At 48.2% G+C, this 11625-nt stretch overlaps 1 protein-coding gene across 1 annotated transcript; it reads right to left on the bottom strand.

Moving 5' to 3' along the window:
- Positions 1–819: 819 nt before the first annotated feature.
- Positions 820–9992, bottom strand: NABP1 (nucleic acid binding protein 1). Its single transcript, XM_071747839.1, has 6 exons — positions 9629–9992; positions 9343–9481; positions 6203–6274; positions 5039–5111; positions 4708–4774; positions 820–3236 (listed from the first exon to the last, which is right to left on the bottom strand). Exons 1-6 carry the CDS (start codon positions 9975–9977, stop codon positions 3052–3054), a joined length of 885 nt encoding a protein of 294 aa, XP_071603940.1. The 5' UTR covers positions 9978–9992; the 3' UTR covers positions 820–3051.
- Between the last annotated feature and the right edge of the window lie 1633 nt (positions 9993–11625).

Here is an 11625-nt window from a genome sequence, read left to right as displayed (position 1 = left end):
TTTTCCACTTTTGGGAAGACAGGGGGAGGTTTCTGCTGAGGGGGAAGAGAAGGAACACGAGGAGGGCTGCAGCAACCAACCAAAGTCTCTGCCCTGCCACACTGGGAGCACTCTGCCAGCAGTGCTTTCCTTAGGATGGGTAAGAGCTGAGCTGCTGGGAGGTGATGAGATTGGGCATCTTGGGACTCAAGTGTCTCAGGGTTCAGAAGTTTGTGTCTGGACATGTGAACACCTTACAGAGTTGCTTGGGTTTGTTGTTTTTTTGGTTTTTTTTTTTTCCCTCTTTGGCAATCTGTATTATCTAGAATGAGCCTACCCTCACTGCAGCCTTACCTTTCAGGATTTTGGGAAGACATTCTTTAGAGACTCCCTAATGACCTAACCTCTGGGCACCCATCATCTGCCTCCTAGTGTCAGAGGAATTCATGACAACTGCTTGTTTACAGGGACAAATGCCTGGCTTGGTGGCCACCGAGGTGGGATGCTCCATGCAGATGTCAGGCAGGCTCCTCTGAGAGCTGAGAACTCACTATCTTGACACTGAGGGAAACACCTTTGCCTTAGGTTCACTGGAAGAGCAGAAGACCTTGAGAAATCACTATATTTACTTTTAAGTCCATGTGACTTTTCAGGGCACAGATATCCCCTGCAAAGAAGTAAAAAATTATTAATACAACTGAACAAGTTTCACATAAGAGACAGGGAGGCAGGGATGCTACTAACCTGAGGACATGAAGGACCAGCTTCTTGCTTTTTTCTTCCCTCCCAACTGCAAATCCATCACCATGCTTGGAACAAAACCTTTAACCTTTACACCACTTAGCAGCAGAAACCACCTCGCTTTTTATTTGGAATTTGTGAACAAGGATTCTGTTTATTAGCTTAACAAAAGCTGAAATGCACAGAGCTACAAAAACATCAGGCACCTCAGCACACACTGACACAGAGCTTCCCCCTTTCACAACCTCCTTTACACAGCAGAAAAGCCAAGACCACCAGGACTGGAGATCCCCCAGTGGAGATACCCCAAGAAGTGTGGGGTCCCCAGCGTGCCAACACTTTTACTGCTCACTTGCTACCTCTACAGCTACTACAGGAAACCCACACCATACTTACACCTCCTGTACCTCTGGAACATGTCACATACACATCACAGCTGTCCCAGTCCTCCTGGCTTCCTTTCCATGTCACCTGTCTCCATGCAGCACTGCATGAGAGGCTGTCCATCAATCTATAGACTGCACATGACTCCTTTAAATAAGCAGTTTTTCAAGTCCCTGAGTAAACCCTCCTCACATCATCTCCCCAGAAGCCACTGCATGCTTTCTGGTTCACCAGTTAGCACTCTGCTTCCTTCTGGACCAGCACCCGTGGGGGATCTCGTGGGGAATGCCACCCTCTCGTGTCCAAGACAAGTTTCCCTAGGGCCACCTGGAAGCAGGGATCAGGAGACAGCTTCACCAGAGCAGAGGCAAACAAGCCCACAGGAATCTGGGCACACAAGTCTCTCTCTCAACCTCCCCTCAGAACTTTGTTGTTGCTGCTGTTTGCATTAAAAAGAGAGTTCAGTATTTCAGACTAAGCAAGGAACTGTTGCTAATCAGAAGCAATTTTCAACAACTCATCAGGACAGGAGTACCAAAAGCAGAAGTATCAAATGTAACTTGTAAACATCAGTGACACAGTAGCAGATACAATTAACATGAGCAACAGAGACAACTCACAATTCAAGAAATAGCCTTTAGTCATGAAGTCTTTATGGCTTGACAGAAAGAAAGATTTGTTTTTTTTCAAATGGTTAGTGCAACTTTTTATTTGAGAGGTCAGCTGTAAGAGGAGTTAAACAGATGAACCCAGTATGAAACCTCAGCTTCCAAGTTGGTTTTGAACCTGATCTGAAATATGGCACTGGACTCTTTACCTAGAGTCAAGGCATTTGTGATCTCAGAAATAAAATTGCAGCTACTTTCCCCCAGGAGATGGTAGTGATGGGGTTAAGTTCTTTAGGGGATAATTTGTATTTCATAGAAAAGAGAAGAAGGAAAACTTAGCAGCTTAACAGCATCAGAAATGCATCTATGTGCTTGGACAACACCTCTGCAATCCACATACACAGCTTCATCTAACACACAACTTGTTTGGAAAAGTGAATGAAGGAAAAGGTAGGCACAGCCTCACTGAGGAGTGGGTAATGCAGCACTTGAGAACAGTTCTTTCCTGGACATTCACACTCCTGCAATGTAACCCTGGGCTCATACACAAGGAGTGGCTATAAACTGTGTTCCTCAATACTGGCTGAATTCAGAGCCTCCTCTCCTGCTGTTTGATGCAAAGCAAGAACAGATAATCCAAGCTTGCATCCAAAGCAAAAGTCAATGTCACTTTCCTTGACAGTGATAATGATGTTTAGGGAGAATTTTTATTTAGTGGGCACCTTTTCAGAATCAGTATTCAAGCTTCAAGACACTCACCATGTCTCTAACTTTCATCTGAGATACCCATTCTCTGATTCAGGAGACACCACTAGGTGCTGGCATCACCATTTCCTTACACCTATTGCTAATACCCATTCCAAGGACACCCAGCTGATGAGAGCATCTTTGCTCTTCCTCTTCATTTCTCTTCCAAGCCAAAGAATTCCCATGAATTCCCTACTGGAAACCAACCTTTGCACACACAGAGGACATAACAGACCTTTTAAGGCTATAAGGCTGACCAAGAGAAACAGAAAAATACATACATGTAACTGAAATTCTCCTCCATTTATCAAAGGGTAATGAGTTTTAATTGAGGCTCTTCAACCCTTACTTCTCCCCCTAACTCCTTAAATTTCTGGGGATGATTCACTGCACTTCCCTATGCAGAACAAGAAATAGATCACATCAAGTTTGCTCTACAGACCAAAAAGTTAAAAAAAAAAAAACACAACAAAAAACCCAAAACAAACAGTAAAGGACAAACTGGTTCACAGTTAACTATAAATAAAAGTGCAATAAGTGTTCAAGTAGAGTGTGGACTTTAAGCAAGCTGTACAACCAACATTTGGCATAGTCATCTTTTAAAGGCTCTGCGTGGGTCCCTCCCATTACTGAGAGGAGGGAGATGAGGCTGAACACTATTAGCTGGTGCTGGATTTACAGGTCCTCGTCCACTGCCTCTCCCACTACCTGCATAACTGTGGCCATGATTATAGGTAAATGGAAATCCAGGCTCGGGTCCAGTTTGTAAACCATTTCCTAAAAAGACAGAAAAAAGGTTATCACGAGTTCCCTGGACTCAAACCACTGCTCCCCCGATTTAAGTTTAGCAACAGACAAGGTGTGGAGTTTGCAGCAACCAGCAAACCCTGAACAGCAGAAGGAAAAGCCTGGCTGGCACTCCAAGACTCCAAACTGTAGCTTAATTCCCCCACCCTCCTCCCAAACTACCTCCCCTCCATCCCTACACCTCCCTCTCTCAACCAAAGAAGGGTCACAGAACTGCACACTGATCCCTTGCCCAGGATTGAGATTGGGGTCTCCAAACTAGACTGGTGCTGTCTTGCAGGTCACACACCAAGATGTTCCAGAGAGACAGCAGGGCAGTAGAAGAGGAGGTGAAACAAGCAAAAGAAAAGCTGTGCAAAGCTCCTGGTGTCATTCCCCACTTCCAGGCACACAGAAAAAGCAAGCTGCTTTGTGAGGTCCAACCACAGGAGCATCAAGCTCTCATGAACCTGAGTCACTGCTCCTTGTTTTGCTGGAAGGCAGGGGGACAGAGCTGAAAAGGCAGAATGATGACAGGAAGCATGAAGAGGGAAGGAAGAGACCACTCAAGAAAAAGAAAGAGGAAAACAAAAGTTTCAGAAGACACAGTGAACACAAACCTGTCCACCACCCACCAAGCAAGTACCTACACACTAACTGGGCTGAAAGCCTCCTCTCCTCACCCAGATGCTGAAAAAAGACTGGCCCTAAACCACTGCCCTTCTTGGCTCAGAAGCATTTCTTTTCAAAGGAACAGAAAGGGCTTGGAAGAGAAGGAAGAGAGATAGAAAATGTTGCTAAAAAGGAAGCAGGACAGTCACTGAAGGGAAGAGACACAGAGCTTTTTGACAGCAAGTTATGGATCAGTTTGCTCTCATCCATCAGGCACTGGGTCTGGGCATCACACAGGAAGGCCAGCACTGAGGTTTCCTCATCTTGCACCCACTCCAGCCTGAAGCATTTTTTTATTTAAGCTTCAGTGTTTACACACATCACTAAATGATCCAGCCAGGTCAAATACTGAAATTCAGATTACTACCACTTCTGCTTTCAGGAGCTAACCTGACAGGAAAGCCAAGGTGACCAACAAGATTAAAATAAGTAATTTTCAATGCCAAGGTCTCAGGACACTTAAAAAAAAAAAAAAAAAAACAAGCAGAATTTCAAGGGCTGCAAAAATCTTTGCAAGCCTAAAACCAATTCAGGATTATTCAAGTCTCTTTACAGGATACAGGAACCTTGAATATTCTGACCTCTTCCTCTTCTAGGATTGAAATTCTAAAACCATTGTTCAGGAGCTGTTCTTTCTCATGTGTCTGCAGGTTCAGACCCCAGTCTAAAAGTCTTTTTAGAGTGTAGTACACTCTTGCCCCACAGTGCAGAACCCTTAACAAGGTAAATTTATTTTTATTCCTATTGAGCGTTTCTCATCCTTTTACTTCCACAAAACACAAAAACTTACCCAGTGTCCCAAAAGTACAAGAACCCATATTACTTGGTGCAGAACTATTATTCTGTTCACCCTGTGCCTTCAGAGAGAAGTGAAAAACAAAAAAAAAGAAAGACATGGATCAGAAATTTCGCATTTTTACAGCAAGAGATTGATTATTTTTTTCCCCATCTTCTTATTGTGGCTCCACATGGAATTTATCTGCTAGCCAAATCACTGGCTCATTTTTATGTATTATTTCAAGTCAATTTTTCCAGAAGAGTCACATCTGATCACAGCCTAGTGTGAAGCATTCAGAACAAAGAGCACTTGATGTCAGAAGCCTCAGAGAAGTTGAACATACCAGTTTGTTCTGCCCGATGTGTTCCGAGTTGGGCTCACTGAAGTTTGGCACTTCTGAATATACCATGCAGAACCTGGGGAGAAATTAGGATTATCAGGCAGTCCTAAAACCTATCACCTGTAGATTAACTAATCCAGACCCCAAAAAGCTCTTCAATCTTTTAGAGATTTGTGGTGAGGCTGTAACATCTTCCTGGTGCAGGTGGTTTCAGTCAAGTGACAGCAAGCACACATTTACTCTAGGAGGTTAAATGGCCTAAAGAAAACAAGAGGTGATGAAAGGGCTCCCTTTGCCACTCTTCCAGCTCTGCAATCTTGTCCAGCACCCACTCACAAGGTCACTTGAGGCAGAGTCACCCATCCTGCTCCCAGACTGTGCCTGCATTAGATCTCTGAAGAAAACTTAAAACACTCCCACACACGCCCATGCTATGGAGTGCCCCATTAATATAATAGCACAGAGCAGTAGGGAATGAAATTCCAGGCATCCTTTTCCATGTAAAGGGACCACCAATTCACCATAAATCATGGCAGAGTGGAAGATAGATTTGGGTCATTATGCAGCTTGGACTGCTTAAGCAGAAGTGGAGCTCCCACCTCCTGCTGGGGAGCAAAAGCCCAGCTGAGGACTCAGCTCATTCCAGCCTGCTGGAGATGAAGCCCACTGAGTGACACTTCTGAAATGATGGCTTTGCACCCCAAAAAACCTGCAGGTCACCCCTCACAAAATCCAGCTGAGCACTGGGTGTTTTTGAACCATCCAAGAAGAGAGCTGGCCATCCCACTGTCCCACTTTCCTGATGACTACGAGGCCTCCCACAGGGATTTGTGCAACAGCCAAGTAGTCTTCTGGTTAGAAAATGCTGCTATTTTTCCTGTTGCTCTTCAAACATGTTACTCATGTTTGTTCTTAGTCAGGAGGAGTCACCACCTCAGTCTGTGGCCAGTTTAAAGGAGGTTTGATGAGGCTTGTTTCTGTTTAGATATGATTCACTGGAGCTACCTTTGTCTTCCTCCTCTGCACTGCTTGTCTCTAAAGCATGATGCAAGTACACAAGGTTTCCACCAAAAAAAAGTGTTTGGAGTCATCACATCTTAAATACTTACCATGATGTTCTGCTGAGAACAGGACATAACACCACAAGCACAAGCACACAATACTTACTCCCCAATTTTATGCAGCTCGCCTCCTCGTCCCGTGTAAAGTGTCAGGCATCCTTTCCACAGAGATGCATACCTGGACAAAGAAAGAAGCCAAGCAGTCTCTCAACAGATGAGAAATACCAAGCAGAAACATGATAAATTCCCAGAGCTAATAAATATCCTGGATCAGCGTGGACTAAAAAAAAAAATTCCCAAGGACCCCAGCTTCACCGCACTAAAATTTTACAGATCCCCGTGTTTTAGTCCTAGCAAAAGGTACTGGAGGCTCAGCTGACACCTTTGGCAATTCCAGGAAAGCAGCCAATTATTTTGAGATTGGACACTCTCTTCCTGGCTGGAGCAGCCCTTAGGAGTGCTCCTGCAGACAAAGGGCATTTTGCCAGGAGCAGTATCAGTATTGCCATCCATGACAACTTCCACTTCTGCTTTCAGCAGGAATTTTCAGCAGGAACCTTTGTTCACTTGAGTATTACAGATCCTGCTACTGAATGTGGCTAATACAAAGTGCTTACTTTTTTAGCATAGGTCCTTACCAGATTTTTTGGTTTGTTTTTTTTTAAAGGCACAGGTTTGACCATTACATTCCAAGTGACACAGAGAAATGCGATGAAGTCATTTTTTTGGATTGCAGAAATATTCCTTTACAGGACAGCACGAGTGCACTCTGTGGTCTTTCCAGCAGCACTTGACTTCAAGCAGTGGAATCTGAGTTATGCACAACTTTCAGCAGAATTGCTCCTTTCAGTGAGGGCCACCACATATGTGAAGGAAACTATGAAAATCCAGACCAGGAACTGAGGTGCAGCACGAGGGAGTCAGCAAGAATATGGGTGTCTTCTAGCAAAGGAATGGGGAGCCCCAGCAACTGCACTCTCAGGAGTCACAGATAATCTGGGCATATCACCACTTCCTTTTGCTCTGGGGCTGGAACAGAGATAACAAACCTTCCTCTTGCCCTTTGCCTTATCTGCTGAGGCTGGGAACCATCCTGCTGCACAGAGAGGCAGCAGGGAGGAGTCGGGCTGGCAGAACAAGATGATAACACCAATAGCAAGAACCACCTCCTCTGGACCTCAGCACCAGCAGAGTAGCTCCAGGGCTCACCTCTGGAGTTTTCCAGCCAGGAGCAGGATTAATGCTCTTTGCTTCATGCTCCTGCCTTTCACTTTAAAGATTCCTTCTTGGGAACAGCTAGCTGGACAGTCTTGTGACAGAACACAAATCAAAAAAGCTATGAACTAATAATTATAAATCAGACATACATTCACTGGGACAAGATCCAGCAAATCATGGGACTGATAACCTTCAGCACAGTTACACCATGTGTGCAAGCACTTGTCTTGGAAAGAGACAGCCACAAAGCACTAAACTACAGGACTAGCTTTGAATTTAGAACTATTACCTGCAGCAGCTTCCTGCAAAGGAGTTAATCAGCCAGGGACAAAAATCAGCAACAGTGTCTGCTTTTTTTAAAAGAAGGCATTAGCAGCTTAAAGTTCAGCATTAAAAAAAAAGAAAAAAAAATAGGACATGTTTAGACATGAGGCCTGGCTAAGCCTTTCTGCTTGTACCAGTGAATATCCTGCACCAGAGAGCCAGATTAGCCTACAGAGCTGAAATTCACCTGCCTTGCAACAGCAACATCACAGACTAAAATTAATCCTGCTTAAACTGTGTTTGGAGAAGCTTCTATGCCAGCATGAGGGCATGTTTCTTAGAACAAGAGCCAAACCAGGACGTGTTTGGCCATTTCACTTCCTCACAGAGTCTTAAGTGAGCAAGCAGTTCATGTAAATGAAGTGCATGACTTAGCCACCCATCAGAAATGCTGATGCCAGTTCATAAATTTAGTTCACACAAGCCAAACACACTTTTTGGCATGAAGGGAGGCAATCACCCATGGAAAGCCATGCTCTGAGCACAGGAACAGTGCTGAACAGCATCACTATGCATTTGTTTCACTGTCATCTAGGCAAAGGGCTTGGTGCTGGCCCAGAGCTCTGGTTCCTCTCCACCCATCTCAGCACCCCAGAACCAAAAAAAATCAGTCCATTGGGGTGTAAAAGACCATTTGCCCAGGAGGAAGCAGTTTTGGAGGCAAGGGTCATCCAGTTTCACTCTCAAAGCAAGAATGACACTCAAATGAGCAACTCTGCAAGAGCTCAGTTAGCAGCTCCACTGAGTAACCTTTTACCTACTTTTTCATAAAAACAAATTACAAGGCCCTTACACAGGCTGGAGCTCCACCACCTCCTGGAGTGCTGCAGGGCAAAGGAGCAGCGTAACGTGTTTCCAAGTGTAACCTAGCTGGCATGAAGAACTCAAAATGAAGTGACTATCAGTTTGCTGCTGACAATTTAAGTGGCATGGAAAAGGACTCCTCAAATCGAATCTAGTGTTCTTTCTCCCAGCTAGTAAACCTAAGTTTGGGTATTTTTTTTTTTTTAAACCAGCTCCGAGATTAATTTAATTGCACCTGACCAAACTACCAGGCTCTCCAGTGTGGCCTTAGCATGAATTTTTACAGTGAAACTGAAAAGGTTCTCCTTCTCTGCTGGTCGTTTCTGTTAACCCCCTGCAATGACAAGCAGCTTTCTGCATGAGAGGCATTAATCATCCCTTCCTCTCATTAAGGAGCTGACTGCTAGAGGAAAGAATTGGCTGTAAAAATAAGAACATGCTTTTGACTTCCCTGCTTGATTTACAGACTGGCTGATGCGTCTCCCTTCTCCCCCCCTCCCAAAGAAAAAAAAGAAAAGAAAAAAAAAAAAAAAAGCAATTCCCTAAGGAGCTCGTTCTAGAGCCAAAGCAGGTCCCTTTAACACCACCTCCTCATTAAAAATACAAGCCCCTCCTAAGCCATCCATTAGATCCCACGCTGGCGCTAGGCATGTTCTGGGGTGGAAAAAGGTGGTTCTGATTTGGCAAGTGATCTCAGGACGCTGCTGCTGCTGCTGCTGCCTCGACACCAGTCCAGCGGGGACCAGCTGTGCCACCGTGTCCCTCCGAGGGCAGCTCAGCCTCCTCACAGCCCCGCTCCTCGGTGACAAAAAGGACGGGGATGGGAAGGATGGGGGGGAGCGGCCGAGCGCTGCCCCCCGGGGATGGGGGGCGTCGGGGCGGGCCCGGCCCTATACGCACCCTTTGGTCAGGCGGATGATGTCCCCCGGTTGGATGAGGCTGCCGATCTCGTCCCAAACGGAGATGGTGATGCTGCCCGTCTTGTCCGCCACTTTGCAGGACCTCACTTCGTGCCCGTCCTTCGTCTTGGTCACTCGCCCTGCGGGGAGACGCGCGGGGGGCTGAGGGGAAGGGGGGGGGGAACCGGGACGGGGTTGCTGAGGGGGAGCGGGGCGGGGGGGTTCTACCCCGGCATCCGGGACGGGCTCGGGCAGCCCGGTTCTGGGTTGTGCCGGGCACCACTTACCGATCTCCAGCACAATAAAGATGACATTTAAGTTTTTCAGTCCGGGTTTTATGTCTTTTATGAGGTGGTACGTGTCGCTCGCCGCGCTCATGCTGCGGCCGGGGCTGGGGGCAGGGCTGGCGGGGCGGGACGAGCCCGCATCCCGCGGGGGAAGCGGCGGTTTGGGGCCGGGCAGGGGTAGGGGGGGAAGGTGAGGAGCCCACCGGCAGCCCTCACAAGGGACGGGGGACACGAGCACCGAGAGGGTCTGCGCTCTGACACCGCAGCACAACCCGAACCCCGCCGACACCACCCGCAGCGACGCCGGCACCTCCCACCCCCCCGCTCCCGCCGGCACTGAGGCGCACATGTGCGCCCCGCCGCCTTTTATAGCAAGCGGGAGGAACCACCTCAGGGAGCTGGGGGGGGGGGGAAACGGTGCCGAATGGAACCGGCCGGGGCACGCGGAGCAGCGGGACTGGGCCAGCGGGCGGGCGCGAGCCGTCGCCGGGCGCTGATTGGGCCGCGGAGCCGCCATCTTCCCCGCCTCCGGGCGGGGGCGGCGGAGACCGGGGGCGGGGGGGGGGAGGAGGGAGGGGATTCGGTTCAGCTTCGGTTCGGCTGGGCTCGGTACGGCTGGGCTGGGTTCGGTTCGTCTGAGCTCGGTTCGGTTCGTCTGAGGTCGGCTCTGCTCGACTGGGCTCGGCTCGGCAATTAGGAAGCGATTCGGTTTTTCCGCAGCGCCATTTTGAGAGGTGGTTGGCACCCCGAGGCGGAGGATGACGCGGAGGGGGGGGGAGGGAAGAAGGTTCGTGAGGCGTCCCGGTTCTCCTCACTGAGGTGCAAAATAAATGTTGAGGAGATTTTGTTGTTACTGAGGGGAAGCGTGACCCAGCGGTGGTGGGGGTGTGGGCTGCCCCCCTCCTGGAATGCAGGACGTGAGCTGAAAGGTTTGGTTACCCGGTGCCACGCTTTGTACCTTTCTGTGCCAAAAAATAAAAATATATGAGCACCAAAAAGGCCATCAAAGCACGCCGGAGCCACCTGTGGAGACACTATTGAGCTTGGCTATGGGTTGGGTGAAACCGGGGAGAGGGAAACTTATCCAAGGGGAAAGCCTTCAAGGTGGTGGATGGCACCAACAAGAAACAAGATCCCTCGGCTTTGTGATGTGGTTGGCTGAGGATATGGAATCACCGAATTGTCAGGGTTGGAAGGGACCTTAAAGCTCATCCAGTTCCAAGCCCCCTGCCATGGACCAGAACCTCCCACCAGCTCAGGTTGCTCAGAGCCCTGTCCAGCCTGGCCTTAAAAACTTCCAGGGCTGGGGCTTCCACCCCCTCTCTGGGCAACCTGTGCCAGGGTCTCACCACCCTCATGGGGAAGAACCTTTTCCTAACATCCAGTTTCAATCCCCCACTTCCAGCTTCAATCCATTCCCCCTAATCCTACTGCTCCCCAAGATCCTAAAAAGTCCCTCCTCAGCTTTCCTGTAGCCCCTTTTAAGATGCTGGGAGACCACAACAAAGTCTCCTTGGAGTCTTCTCCAGACTGAACAACCCCAACTCTCTCAGTCTGTCCTCACAGCAGAGCTGCTCCAGCCCTCTGAGCATCCTCCTGGCCCTTCTCTGGACACACTCCAGCACCTCCATGTCTTTCTTGTAATAGAGACTCCAGAATATAAATACATATATATATATATATATATATACACACATATACTCCTTTGCTTCAGAACAGCCCAAAGAGGAGCAGGTGGTTCTGTAACTCAGCCGTCTCCCTTTAGGCGAGGCAGCGGAGCAGCTTCTTCTTCTCAGAGCCAGACTGAGGACTTTTCTGGGCTTTCCCCCTTCTATTTCAGGGAGCAGCAATCCCTGGCTGACAGCCCTTGTGAAATGCTTGGCCACGCGTCCTGCCACACGGGAGCTCTCTGCTCCGAGAGGGCTTGTGCAATCCTCATCTGCTGCCCTGCTGGGTGCAGCTCTGGGGGAAACGTGCTGCCTGGGAGCATCCCAGGG

Source organism: Heliangelus exortis, chromosome 6 (assembly GCF_036169615.1).
Source record: "Heliangelus exortis chromosome 6, bHelExo1.hap1, whole genome shotgun sequence".
NCBI classification, from domain to species: domain Eukaryota; kingdom Metazoa; phylum Chordata; class Aves; order Apodiformes; family Trochilidae; genus Heliangelus; species Heliangelus exortis.
Note: the sequence above shows the minus strand (reverse complement) of the source record. Positions and strands in the feature narration are given on the sequence as shown.